Consider the following 14,846-nt stretch of genomic DNA (forward strand, 5'->3'; position numbering starts at 1 on the left):
TCTACTAATTCTAAAAACGAAGTACAGAGGGGCCAGATTTTCCCTAGGTATTTAGGCACCTAAAGATGCATATAATACTAACTACCTGTTACCTTTTTCATCCATAGATCCCAAAGTGCTTTACAAAGGCGATCAGTATCATGGGGAAACTGATAAGAACTTCTAAAAATCACATTAAGCACCTAAGCATATCAGGAGCCTAAATAACTCCCACTGATTTGAATGGGAGTTCAGCAACCTCTTGCTCAGGTGCTTCTGAAAAATCCCACTATCCACCTATCTGCATCTTGAGGCACCCTAAATACCTTTGAAAATCTGGCCCCTGATGATCAGAAACTATCAACTCACTAACTACAGTTAATATTTCCTTTGTTTAAATGAGTTTTAAACATATGTTAACATTTTTCTTTATGTATCCAGCACATTTAAGGTAACTTTATTTAACAAAAGACATTTTAAAATATTGATTTTGTAAGTTAATTCCAATCTCACGTAGCCTGACAAATTCTAAGTAAAAAAAAAAAAATCTAAAATACGTAATTCACCATTTTCTAATAGAATAAACATACAAACTAGACTCTGAATAAACTTATGATTAGCTATAGAATTGCTTAAACACGTGTGTGTGGGTATCTTGTATGCTCCTAGTTAGCAAAAAGTACCAAATTTAGTGTTGTAAAGACTACATTTGGTTGCAAATATGTTTTTATGGCTATACTAACCAAAAAATAAACCTTTTCTTAGGAAAATAATGAAGTACAAATGCAAAACACAAATTTAAAATCAATTATTTAAATGTTTGCTGTTTGCTGATTTAAATCATGACGAAAATCATGCACTCTGGATGGAAAGCAAATTAACTAGCATCAATTAATGTAGGCAATATAATAACCAATGAAAATGATGGCAAAGGTTTTCAAAGACTGTTTCTATAGCCATTCAGCTCTGCACTATTCTGTACAGCAACTGCTGAACTATTATTTTAAGTTATTTCAATAACCTTAAGTCTTACTAGCCACATGAACTTTGTTATCGTGAGGGCTGGCAATTTCCCTTGGAAAAACTAGTTTAGGATAGGGTGCTGGTAAATACTAGCTTAAACCTGGTTCAAAGAGAGAAACTGGGAAAAACTTACATTATTTTTTACAATTGAGCTTGCAATTACAGTAAATCTGTAGGCCCAATTATTACAACAGTACCTCAGTGCAAGAAAGATATGTAAATTAAAAGAGATTCAGAGAAGAGCAACAAAATTAGGGTATTGGAAGAATTTAATTATGAGAAGATTAATTATTTTTATGCATAATTTGGCTAAGCAGGGACACAAATATCTATAAATATTTGAAGGGTGTGAACACAAATAATGAATTTAGTATGACTGAACAGCATATAAACAAACAGGATGAAACTAAAACAAGTTCCCAACAGTAACACTTGTTAAATTGGAGAACAGTTTTCAATGGAAGTTCTAAATCCTATCACTTCAAACATTTAAAAGCAGAATGGACAAAGCAACAAAAAAAATCATGTATAGAGCAATTCTTGCCCTAAAAGGTCTATACTTCTCATATCTATAGTTATTTAATAGAATAATTACTTGAAATACTTCATGGCAGAAAAAACATTTATATATTTCTTCACTTCATACACTCTCACTGAACTCTGGATAGGCTTAACTAATGGTCTTATGTTACTTCTGAACTCCTGGAGGCGTCAGAAGCCAGGCCTACTCAAACTAAACATTGAGTTGTGAAAAAGGAGGCGGGCTTGGGGATGAGAAACAAAGAAAACCTCAGAACAGGAGTGGGAAAAAAAATAAGGGAAATGCACAGAACCCTATAGTTTTGGCATCACTAAAAATATTGTTTAAAAATCTTTGGCACTGGCACTCTGTCTCAATTTTTGTATTGTATTTGTGGCACACGACTGCCAATGCCTAAGAAACAAAAATTGTAGGATATAAAAGGAAATTTTCAGCCAACAATGGGCCAATAGTAGACCCAATTGTTTCCCTTCAGGCCATTAATTTTAAATTTAGTTACAGCCCCTAAGGTAACTTTTTTCCAGACTAGTTTAAGGAACACAAAATACACCTCTACCCCGATATAACACGAATTCGGTTATAACACAGTAAAGCAGCGCTCTCGGGGGGCGGGGCTGCGCACTCCGGTGGATCAAAGCAACTTCGATATAACGCGGTTTCACCTATAATGCGGTAAGATTTTTTGGCTCCCGAGGACAGCGTTATATCGGGGTAGAGGTGTACAACACAAAATCAAGGCACTTAAGTGCCCCATCTAGTCTTGATGTGATCGGCGTAATCTATATGAGGGCTGAAGATCAATCAAGGTGATCTATTCTTGAATTATAAACTTGGTGAGTGAAAGTTATCAGAAGGTATGGAAACATTCACAAGTGAGTCACCTGAATGTCTACACTGACAGGGTTATAATGAACAACCCACAGGCATCCCTTTGAAAGAAAACTTATGATAGAAATTCAGTTGTTTACCTGGATAACCAATTCCTTTGGCATTTGCATAGGGAACCCCAGAAGATCCAGGGCTATAAACAGGATTCATGATTTCAATAACTGAAAAGGAAACAAGAACATAATCAGATCTACTTAGCCAACCATATGGAGTCCCTAGAATCCTTGACGTTTAAATGCAATTGGTGGGAAGGAAAGTGCACAATTCTACCACCCATCCCAGCCATCCACATTTTAAACTGCAGCTAGAGAAACACACTTGTGCTGCTCCTGTATAAAAGTTTGTTTCCCTGAGTCCATTAAAGGAGTGGTTACTAATGGGCAAAGTATTTCCCCACTGGTCGAGTGTATTATTTTCAAATTGTACCCATATCCCCTGCTCTCCAAGTGAATATAAAACCACCGAACTGTCTCAAACTAGCATTCACTACCATCAAAACACTGCTTCAGCTTTCCACTCACCTTGCCTTCTCCATTTATGTGCACCTCCATCTCAATCTTGACTTTCTTCCTCCTTTCTCTCTCTTCCTTTACTGTAAGATTATGTCTGTGATACTCTAACAGTTATACTCTGCTACTGCTTCTCTTGGCAGTGTGGAGTAAGGGCTATAAAATAAATGAATCTCTCTGGCATGGGATTCTAATCTCTCAAATTTAAATTCCTGAAGCATCAATAGCCTAAGAAATAAATAAAATAGCTGGGAAAAAAAAGGTTCTACACTAAATGGCTCAGAATTAGTATGAAAACAGCACCACAATTCATATGTTCAAGTTTAGTCTACATCAATACTATAAGTGCCCAAACCTCAAAAGTTGCCATAATTAGCAGAAAAGCAAAAAGCTTAGCAGGTAGAGAAGCTAAACCATGCTCCCACTTCTAGAGCGAATATTATACGTCAAGGTTGAGGTATTAGCAAGACTGCAAAAAGCTTCACTAATTTTTCTATTCATAAGGGATTCCAATCTCAAACGGTCAGTTTGGCACATTCTAAAGATAAAATTCTCTTTATTAGAGATTTTTAGAAACAAGATTATGTGTTAAGTTAATTGTACTGCTTTTAATTTTTAAAAAATTGAGTTTCTTCAAGTATGACACATTAAAACAGAGGACTGGGATAAATATGTTTGCAGGTATGTCTCCTCTTTTCTGTCTATTAGTGCCAATCCTGCACTTAAAATAATATCTGGTAGCAAAACATGCATGCTACCAGAACTAGCCATTCCATTATCCTTAAGTCCCTCCCTCTCTCTATTGCTTGACCTGTAAATGTTATATGAAGGGACACTCTACTAGTTTAGGCCCAAAACTGTCACACAACTTTTGAGTATAGAAAATTTATGAACCTAAATAAAGGGCTTCAGTAACTAAAACATTACCTACATGTAGCGGGGTGATTACCCACTTCTACCCTGAGGGGTAGAAAGACAGCCCTGAGGGAGGGCTGTTGGAAGGGAAAAAGCTGCTAGGCTGATTGGGGAAGTAGCCGCAGCTGGGCCATGCCCCAATCAGGCCTCAGCTGGCCCTATATAAGAGGCTGGGAGCCAGGCGCTCAGCAGTCTTTCTCGGTTTATAGAGGGAGATGGGTCTGGCTGCAGGGAGCTAGAGGCAGGGTACCTGAGCAGGGCTGGGGAGCTCCAGCCTGGAAAGCCCCAGGCTGCAGCTTAGCAAGAGGCAAATAGGTACTGGGGGTTGCAGAGGGCAGCCCAGGGGTAGGCAAAGGCAGCAGGTCCAAACCCAACCTTGCCGATGCTGAATAGCTTATACTGCAGTTGCCCCAGGGAGCGGGGGCTAGTTGGTGACTGGCAGTGACCTTATTCTGAGGTGAGGTGGGGATAGTGGGTGGGGGTTCCCTGGGGAGGGGAGACCCAAAGAGAAAGGGGCACTGGGGTCCTGGGAGGGACACTGGGCCAGTGGCAAGGCAGATCACTAGTCTGCAGGGTGTGCTCTGGAGCTGAGATGAGCTAATTCCCATAGATGACCAGCAGGAGGTGGTGCAGGGGTGAGTCCAACTCCTTACACTGCAGCATTGGAGACTTACTGTTATACTACTGTAAGGGAGTTAAAGTTAAACTGGCCAGTGTAACTTCACTAGCTAACATGAATGAGTGGAAGCAATCAAACAGTAGAAAGAGCAAAAAAACAAGTCAGCCAGATTTTTAAGATGAGTAAAGAGTATAGTTCTTTATCAAAATATTGTTTCTAGAACAGTGGTCTCCAAAGTGGGGTGTGCAAGAGGATCCTTGGGGGTGGATGGCAGGAGGAGGTGCGTGTTTTGTTTTTTGGTGCTTTGGCAGTTTGGGCAGGAGTCAGAATGGCTTTTTTTTTTTTTTGCTTCAGCAAAAATGGTAAAGCTGGCGCGGCAGGGGGTGCGTGCTCAAATTTTTTTTACTGATAGGGGTGCGCAATCAAAAAAGTTTGGAGACCATTGTTCTAGAACACAGAACCATAAGCAAAGAAGCCCCTTGAACTTGTGCAAACAGAAATTTACTATGCTTTCTGCAAAACCATCTGCTGTACCATTTTTAATAGAAAATCCAAAATACCACAGAAAATGGTATTCTACAAACTCAACTATTTTATCTAATAGCAATATAACCATTACTTAAAAAAAAAAAAAAAAACAGGCAAGCCTCCAGCACAGAAAAATCAAATCACTTAGGATACTGGAAAAAGTCCATTTAAAAGTTAAATGACATTAACCCACAATTTACATTGCCTAATATTAAGGAACATTACCTGCAGCCGCATTTACTACCTGCCAAACTGTAAAGGAACAATTTGACCTAATTCCCATTAGCAACAACATTCTACAACACTTCCTGACTCATCCACTCCTCCATGTACAAAGCTGTGGGATATTTTCCTTACAATCACAGTAAGGTTTAAGGATTAATATTTCACTAGCCTGTGCCATTTTACTTTGTCTTTCTCACTCTTTTCTGAATCAATTAACTTTCATCCACTTACACATCAGCACATCTTTCATGTTGTATGTTACCTTCCTATTTCCATCTTTGTCCACCTTTTAATGTTTTAAAGCATTCTGCCTTTTTAGACCTTAAAAAAAAACCCATGAGATCCCAGCTTTCCTTTAGTCCTGGTATTTCCAAATCCTGGAATGAATGCCCTGGGAGATGGCCACGCCTCTGTGTTCACACCTGCAGGGCTATCACAAATCTCTCCCTCTCTCTGGTGCCCTCGGCCCTGTGACCTCCTCTTTCAAAGTGCAGCTCTCCACAATCTCTATAGTAACTGGGAGGCAACAGTTCTAAGTAACATGGGAGACTTCTGGGGAAGGGAAGAAGCAGTAAGAGTATTCAATGGAAGGGTGAGGGAATAGCAAAAAAACAAAACCTGCATTGTCATAAATAAGCAATAGAGCTGAAGAACATGCAACCTGGGAAAAGATGAAAAAACAAACCCAGAAAAGAGAATTCTAGAGAAACTGGACAAAAACAGGCGAGACAGCAGCTCCAGCAGGGCATCACATCAACTGAAATGCAGAGTAAGGAGCCAGCACAAAGGGGACTCCAGACAAGTAAGGTAAGGAACCATAGCCTTAAACTGCATCACACAGCCTCCTTGTGGGAAGTACAGAGCTGTTATTAATACTATGTCAATTCTTCCATTTCAGAGGCATCCACACTTGGAAAGTTTGTACACATGTATATGAACCAATGTAGACCCATTTGTGCTAACAACAAAGGAAGCTGCAGTTGGACACAGCAGGTGTGTGTACAATTGTGGTGTTTAACCAGCAGCTTCCACCACTGGATGGAGCTATACCAGTATAGAAAAATGCTTACAAATTTTCCAAGCATGGATTGAGCCTTAGACACCATTCAACTCAGTGAAAAACAATCCTTTCCACATTTTCAGTGAAGGACCCAACTTGTTTGTGTGCTAGAAATCACGCAGTCTCCTCCTGGGTGTTGCAAACCCCCAGCCTTTTCTATATTGCTAGTCATTTTCAGTCTATATTCAGTCATTTTATGTGTAGCTTATTCTGAAGTATGCTTGGAAATGTTTAATAGGGAAAAATGTATTCCCCCCCACCCCCTTTTTCTTTTTGGCTCAAGTTTGCCAAATCTCACCTTTGGGCAGAGTCCAACATTCAGAAAACTTCATTCCTCTTCTTCTCCCCTCTTTCCCCCCATTTTTATTTTTTTCAAACAATCCCTCTCCCTCCATTTTTTTTTAAGTGACTTCCCAAAATTGCACAGGAAATCTGTGACACAGGTGAGAATAGCACCCACATCTGACTTCTAGTCTCATGCCTTAGCCACAAGTCAGGCAGGAAGAGAAGTGAGCTCTGAACTCAGGATTTTGCAAATCCGTAAATGAATTCCTTTTCAAATATGTTAAATCAGTCTTCTCATTTGTAATTTTCTTAATAGTAGTTCTAAATTTTTTTTAAGGTTGAACACAAACTAACATTATCTAAAGTCTCTATTTACACTCGTATCTGAGAACACAAAACATTATGATTATACATTACAGGAAATTTTAAAATTACAGGAAGCAATTTAAATATGCAGATTTATCCCATCAGTTAAGGCAAGTTGTGGTACAAACTGACAGGCAATGCCAAGAACCTGAGGTAACAAGCATCATTTGTAATTTATTTACATTATGTATTTATACCTCTGGAAAGGTATAATGCTAAAGAACTGGAGGATATTTTTCCTCTTTGAGAAGAATGGCAATGAATTTCTATATATAAGAAAAATGTTAACCTACTCACTTAGTACTTCTTCATGTAGAATTTCCATTAGTTACATTTGAAGCAAAGTCTTCTCAGACTAGCCCAGTGGTACACTGATCACACACAGAATCAGAGTTTAAGAGGACTTTTTTTTGTGTGTGCCTCAATGAGATAATTGAGGAGATGTTATATAATTTGTGAGAAAGTACAGGTAACTGAGCCTCCAGCTCCTTGATAATCAGAGTCCTACAAAAAAATAAACTACCCTCTCTGCTGATTTTGGGCACTTAACAGATTTTCAGGTGGAAGGGAAAAAATGAATACTTAAAGAACAAAACCACTTCAATATATATGTATACTTAAGACAACATTTCTTCTTTTTGGTAAGTTATTAGCCTACATGGGTGCTTTCCTAACATTAGTTTTTCACTTTATTCTGCACACCTTTTAGAAATGAGAGGCAACTGTCATGAGTTCCCCACAAAGATGGAACCTAAAAAAGCATTTCTAATTCTTCCTATCTTTCAACCTGGAAGTTGAAATACATAATTAATGCCACAAAATGCAAAGGTTGGGAAGCTGTGTTTTATGACACTTCCAATTAGAAGTCTCACTATGAAACTGTATTAATTCAGACAAAATCTAGTCAAATTAGATAACATATGCTAGTAGTAAGCATCTTACATTGATTGTAAAATACATATTAAAGTGCAGTTCTACTATTGATCTCTGAAGCAACAGCACATTACTAGAGGGAAACAATTTCTCAGATGGAATAATAAAAAAAATTTCAGCAGAAAGTTGTGATGTGTTTCAAACACTGCAGGGGAATGTCTAAAGCACAATTCATATTAGATTTTTTAAATCATAGAATCTTTTCTAGGGTTGTAGATTTCATCAAAACTTTTTTTTAAATAATTCAAACAAAATTAGTAAAGCCTATTGAACATGGTACTGTTTTGATAAGCTGCACACTCAGCTACTGCAAGCAGATTCTTCAGCATGCACTGGAAATATTTACTGTGACTATAATTTACATAATTTTGCTGACTCTGACCACCTGGTAGCATGCAAATGTCATTTTCATAAACGTCTTGGCAAGACTGTCATTTAGCCTTCATCAGTACAGGACTAACAATATGTTGCAGGACAGCTTAAAACGTACCCTCTTCTCTGACTTTATTCTAGGGCAGTAACTTTCTCTGGGGGCAGGGAGAAAAATGAGGGGCAAAATTAAAAGTAGACTTAGTCAAAGAAAGGAACATGGCTGACAACCACTGGATGCCTTGCCCATCACTTGGCCGCTAACGTCCTCAAGGCCAAGCCATTTTTGACACCTGTTACAGAAAGTGCCCAGGAGCCTCCCCTGCCTGTGGATCGTGCTTGATGGCTGCTGGAAGCGGCCTGCCTCTTTGCTAGCGCCCGAAGGATTTTCAACCGCAGGGGAGGTGACTGGGGCCGGCAGTCGCCAGGGGTCCAATCGGCGCTGGATGCTCGGGGCGGCGGCCGCTCCGAGGGGCAGTGCCAGCTACGTTCCGGGCTGCGGTATCGCCGCCGGGCTCACGGAGCCGGGGAAGCGCCAGAGCCGTGCGGGGACGGCGCCGCGGGGCGCAGCCACTCCGGCTCGGGGCCTCCCCGCCTGAAGGGCAGAGCGCCCGGCCTCCCAGAGCTCGGCGGCGGGCGCTGGAGGAGGCCCCCCGCGCAGCCGGGCCGGAGTCCCGCCGCTGTCACCCCCGCCAGTAGGACAGGGGGGAGCGCAGGGGCCGGCCGCAGCGCGGGGGGGGGGGGGCGCACCCGGGAGCACGGAGGTAAATAAACCCCGGGCCGGAGACGATCCCCCCCTTCCTGGACATCGGATCCGCCGGGGCCCCCCAGGCTGTGCGCTTCCCGCACCCGCAGCCCAGCGGCAGGCCGCGGGGAGGCAGCGGCTCCGGCCCCATTCTACACCGGGGGCGGGAGGAGTCCGGAAGCCGGCGCCATCCGCAGTCCCGCACTCACCGGGCTGCGGCGCTTCGTGGTGGCGGCCCCGGCTCTGGCTCTGTCGCTCGGTGTCTGCTGCGGCCGGGGGAGGGGGCGGAGCCTCGCAGTCGGAGGGGGCGGGAGCTAGAGCGGCGGCTGGGGCCTGCGCCTCCTGCTGCTGTGTGTCCCGGCGGCGCTTTCCCGTCCCTCTCCGGAGAGCTGCGCAGCAACTGAGCAGCCGCACGTCACTTCCGCACGGGGGGAGGGGAGCCTCTCGGCCCTGAAGTTACAAGGGAAGGAAAAGGAGGGTCACGTGCAAGGAAGCTTCTGAGGCGGCCCTGGCACGTGACCAGGGAGACCCCCCCCCCCCCCAAGTAAAATCACAGACTTTGGGGCTGGAGTGATTATCACCTTTGAACTGCAAAAAAGCCAGCCACCCCCCACCCCAGACAAGCCTAGGGCACCCCCAACCACAAGGCAACTCCACAATCCGCCCTTCTCCCCCTTCCCCCCCCCCCCCCCCCGACAGCCACTTGTAGTAGCTAGAGCAATAACACAGATGTCAGATCAATAACATGGTTTTCTGATCTTGGCCATCTTTCTCGAGATTATTTTTCCCAAAACCGCATTGATTGGATATATTCACTACATGCCTGAATGTGAACACTTTGGCACTTCATACATAAAGACAATCCATTGGGTCTGTTTCTTGAATTTGTATATGCTGTTTCCAGCCATTTCTTATTTTTAGCAGCAACATCGTAGCATCTTTAGCTGGACGCCGAAATGTTTAACATTTCATTTCCAGTGTATAGTGATAATAATGAAAAGTTTTTAGACCTACATTAAAAAAAGTGGCAGATTAAATTAATTTTCTGGCAACTGGCAAATCCATAAAAAGAACATAAAAACGGCCATACTGGGTCAGACCAAAGGTCCATCTAGGCCAGTATCCTCTCTTCTGACAGTGGCTAATGCCCCGTGCACCAGAGGGTATGAACAGTGGTTTGAGCATTGGCCTACTAAACCTAGGGTTGTGAGTTCAATCCTTGAGGGGGCCACTTAGGGATCTGGGGTAAAAATCAGTACTTGGTCCTGCTAGTGAAGGCAGGGGGCTGGACTTGATGACCTTTCAAGGTCCCTTCCAGTTCTAGGAGATAGGATATCTCCATTAGAAAATCATCAAGTGATCTATCCCCTGTCACCCATTCCCAGCTTCTGGCAAATAGAGGCTAGGGATGCCATCCCTGCCTATCCTTGCTAATAGCCATTGATTGATCTATCCTCCATGAATTTATCTAGTTCTTTTTTGAACCCTGTTATAGTCTTGGCCTTCACAATATCCTCTAGCAACGAGTTCCACAGGTTGATTGTGCGTTGTGTGAAAAAATACTTCCTTTTGTTTATTTTAAACCTGTTGCCTATTAATTTCATTTGGTGGCCCTAGTTCTTGTGTTATGAGAAGGAGTAAATAACACTTCCTTATTTACTTTCTCCACACCAGTCATGATTTTATAAACCTCTTTCATATCTCCCCTTAGTCATCTTTTTTCCAAGCTGAAAAGTCCCAGTCTTATTAATCTCTCGTCATATGGCAGCTGTTCCATACCCCTAATCATTCTTGTTGCCCTTTTCTGAACATTTTTCAATTCCAATATATCTTTTTTGAGATGGGGCTACTACATCTGCACGCACTATTCAAGATGTGGGTGTACCATGGATTTCTATAGAGGCAATATGATATTTTCTGTCTTATTATCTATCCCTTTCTTAATGATGCCCAACATTCTGTTCGCTTTTTTGACTGCCTCTGCACATTGAGTGGATGTGAATAGTACCAGATCCATGTCTGATCCTGCAGGACACCACTACATACGCCCTCCCAATTAACAGCAAACCATTGATAATTATTCCTTGAGTACGGTCTTTCAACCAGTTGACCACCCATTTTATAGTAATTTAATCTAGACCACATTTCCCTAGTTTGCTTATGAGAATGTCATTCGGAACTGTATCAAAAGCCTTACTATCTATGTATATCATGTCTACTGCTTCCCCCAACCTACTGAGCCAGTGATCCGATAAAAAAAGAACACTGAGTTAGTTTGGCATGATTTCTTCTTGATAAATCCATGCTGACTATTCCCTTATAACCCTATTATCCTCCGGGTGCTTATAAACTGATTGTTTAATAATTTGCTCCAATATCTTTCCAAGTATTGAAGTTAGGCTGACTGGTCTATAATTTCCAAGGTCCTCCTTGTTCCCCTTTTTAAAGGCAGGTACTGTTTGCCCTTCTCCAATCTTCTGGGACCTCTCCTGTCCTATATACTTTCTCAAAGATAATTGCTAAGGGCTCCAAGATTGCTTCAGCTAGTTTCTAAAGTACCCTAGGATGAATTTCATCAAGCCTTGCTGACTCGAATACATCTAATTTATCTAAATATTCTTTAACCTGTTCTTTTCCTATTTTGACTTATTCCTTCCCCCGGTTGTTAATATTAATTGTGTTGAGTATCTGGTCATCATTAACCTTTTTAGTGGAGACTGAAGCAAAATAGTCACTAAGTACCTCAACTTTATTCATGCCATCAGTTATTCCCTCTCCTTCCCTGCTAAGTAGAGGACCTATGCTTTCCTTTGTCTTTCTCTTGCTCCTAATGTATTTAAAGAACCTCTTCTTATTGCCCTTGACGTCCCTTGCCAGGTGTAACTCATTTTGTGCCTTAGCCTTTCTGATTTTATCCCTACATACTTGTGCTGTTATTTTGTACTCCTCCTTATCAATTTGGCCATGTTTCCACTAGTTGTAGGGTTCCTATTTGATTTTCAGGTCATTAAAGAGCTCCTTATGGAACTATATTGGCCTCTTACTATTCTCCCTATCTTTCCTTTGCATTGAATAAGTTTGCAGTTGCACCTTTAATATGGCCTCCTTGAGGACTGCCAGGTTTCTGAAGTCTTTTCCCTTAGATTTTCTTTCCATAGGACCTTCCCTACCAGTTCTCTGAGTTTGTCACCCAAATTAATGCATCTGAAGAAGTGGTTTTTTACCCACGAAAGCTTATGCCCAAATAAATCTGTTAGTCTTTAAGATGCCACTGGACTCCTCGTTGTTTTTATGGATACAGACTAACATGGCTACCCCTCTGATACTTGTCACCCAAATTGCCTTTCACCTTCAGATTCATTACCAATTCCTCTTTGTTGATGAGAATCAAGTCCAAAATGGCTCTTGCCCCTCCTCCCCCTGCCCACTCAGTTACTTCCTCCACTTTCTGGAACAAAGAGTTGTCCCTGATACATTCCAAGAACTTATGGAAATTTTTGTTTTGCTGTATTACTTTCCCAACAGATGTCTGGATAGTTAAAGTCCTCCATTACTACCAGGTCCTGTATTTTGGATAGCTGAGCTGGGAAGTGCAGCCTTCTCCCCCACTCCCTGCTGGTGGTGGTCTCCCTGAGGAGAGGGGGCCATGGAAGAGCCCAGCACTGCTGCCCCTTGGCATGCTCCCTCATGCTTGATGCGGGCAAGGGATGACTTCCCTGGTAGGGAATGATGGGGAGGCCTTGTCGGGGGAGGGGACAGCCCCAGGCAAGGCACAGCTATCCTCTGTGGGCAGGGTTTGCTTGAGGGGTCTCTGAGAGCCAGGCCTGATTCCATACAGAACCCCCACTTCACAGAACAAGAGGTTGCCCATTGGACACTCAAAAGGTGGGAAGTTTGCAGGTGTCCTTAACCGTCCACCGCCACTCATGACAACGGCCTCAGTTATATGGTCACATGCAGCTTCTCACATCGCACCACAGCATCTCAGAGTCTTTTCTGCCATGATCCTCCCATGAGTTCCACTGCTTGCCATCTGCATACTGCCCATGCTCAGCTCATGGCAGGATTGCAGCCTTAGGAACACACGCTGGATCTTTTACATGAGACTACTCTGTACACCATGCAGACAAAGTCTGGGACAGTTTGTACTTGCAACCTTAGCTCTGGATTCTCCTGAGTTTTAGCAATTTAACTGTGCAACTATAACATTCACAGAATCATAGAAATGTAGGTCTGAAAGGGACTGGAGACAGCCATTCTCCCTGTGCTGAGGCAGGACCAAGTAAACCTAGAACATCCCTGACAGGTGTTCGTCCAACCTGTTCTTAAAGTCTCCAGTGACAGGGATTCCACAATCTGTTTTGGAAGCCTATTCCAGAGCTTAGCTATCCTTAAAGTTAGAAAGTTTTTCTAATATCTAACCTAAATCTCCCTTGCTGTTGATTAAGCCCATTACGTCTTGTTGTACCTTACCTACATCCAGTTAGCATAATTCTTTTTTATGGACTTTCCTAGGTTTGGGGTTTTTCTTTTTTAGTTTTTATCTATGTAAATGTACAAAATCTGTGTCCCAGCAGGATGTTAGGAAGTACTGTGTTGATAGATCAGATGAGATGTGAAACTGAGCCCTTGATCTTTTGTAGTCATTAAGGATCACATGACATTTTTCATAAGAAATACGATCTAACTCTGTTGTCCTAGCCATATTACACTTCAGCTAATTATGGCTGCCTCCCTAAATTCCCCCTGCAATTTCAATTCAATATACTGTTCATCTTCATTTCCTGCCCTAAACTGTTGCTTGGTGTTGCTGTACACTGTTTAAAACAGATTACCTTTTGATTTTAAGAACCGACATATCCTGTTTAGGAACATAGAAATTGCTGTAATGGGTCAGAGCAGCGATCCATCTACTCTAGTATCCTGTCCGTGACAGTGACCAGTACCTGATACTTCAAGAAACTCTGTGAAGGTCAATTATGAAATCACTTACCCATGTAGGGAAGTTTCTTGCTTATTCCAAGGTAGTTAGTGGTTGAGTTATACCATGAATCATGAGTATTTATATCTTTTCTGAATATATCTAATGTAACGATGGGTGTTCTAATTACCTATTGAAGTGTCTTATCAATCTCAAATCTTAAAGTCCAATCCTCAGCTAGTGTAAATTGTCATGATTCCAACTGAGCTGTGACAATTTACACAAGTTGAAGATCTAGCCCATAGCATGAATATCTTGTGACTATGAGTCCCACTGGATAATTATACATTGTGTAAAAAGTATTTCCTTTCAGATACTAATTAGAAGGATTATGACTTAACATGGTGTGACGTTGTGCAGTCTATATGGTTTTATAAAAACTTGATAATAAGTCAATATAATGTAACTGAGATAGTTTTAGAGAAAATACAGTAATAAGTGAATGTAAGTAACTGGGATATGCCTCATGCAAAAGGTCTCTTGTAAGGTATCATTACAAAGCTTATAATCTACTGAGTGTGATCATCTGATTTGTATAAATGTACCACTCTTGTATCTAAAACTAGAAATATAAAATGTAACTCTGAGGGCCTATTGTAATTGTGTAAAGCGTGGACCATTAATGATGGTTTGGAATCTTGATGACTCCCATTGTCTGCAGATGGCTGTATTTACCTGTGAGTCTTCCTGTATATGTGTGTGCTGGCAAGTGAGTAATGAAGTCTTGCAGTGACATGTGATCATGTCACCTGAACTGGAATCCATCTTTAACCTGGTGCTTTTCCAGTGAGGGGGGGTGGAAACCCAGAGAGACAAAGAGTTCCCGCCTTATGCAAAAGATATATAAAGGGGGGGAAGAGAACAGAGGTGGAGAGAGAAG

General features: G+C 41.9%; 1 protein-coding gene across 4 annotated transcripts in view; it reads right to left on the reverse strand.

The window, feature by feature from the left end:
* Window positions 1-9,414, reverse strand: part of FAM168B (family with sequence similarity 168 member B) — a 30,713-nt gene extending 21,299 nt beyond the window's left edge. For 2 of the 4 annotated variants that reach the window (XM_065556074.1, XM_042853541.2), the window contains exons 1-2: window positions 2,953-3,096; window positions 2,512-2,592 (exon numbers count right to left, since the gene is read on the reverse strand). In XM_065556074.1, coding sequence (XP_065412146.1) covers window positions 2,512-2,581 — 70 coding nt within the window. In that variant the 5' untranslated portion in view covers window positions 2,582-2,592; window positions 2,953-3,096. Of the gene's footprint in view, window positions 1-2,511; window positions 2,593-2,952; window positions 3,097-9,194 lie in introns of those variants that run through there. The other 2 variants (XM_008165828.4, XM_008165829.4) reach the window with 2 other exon arrangements.
* Between the last annotated feature and the right edge of the window lie 5,432 nt (window positions 9,415-14,846).

This window comes from Chrysemys picta, chromosome 9 (assembly GCF_011386835.1).
Source record: "Chrysemys picta bellii isolate R12L10 chromosome 9, ASM1138683v2, whole genome shotgun sequence".
In the NCBI taxonomy this organism is placed as follows: Eukaryota; Metazoa; Chordata; order Testudines; family Emydidae; genus Chrysemys; species Chrysemys picta.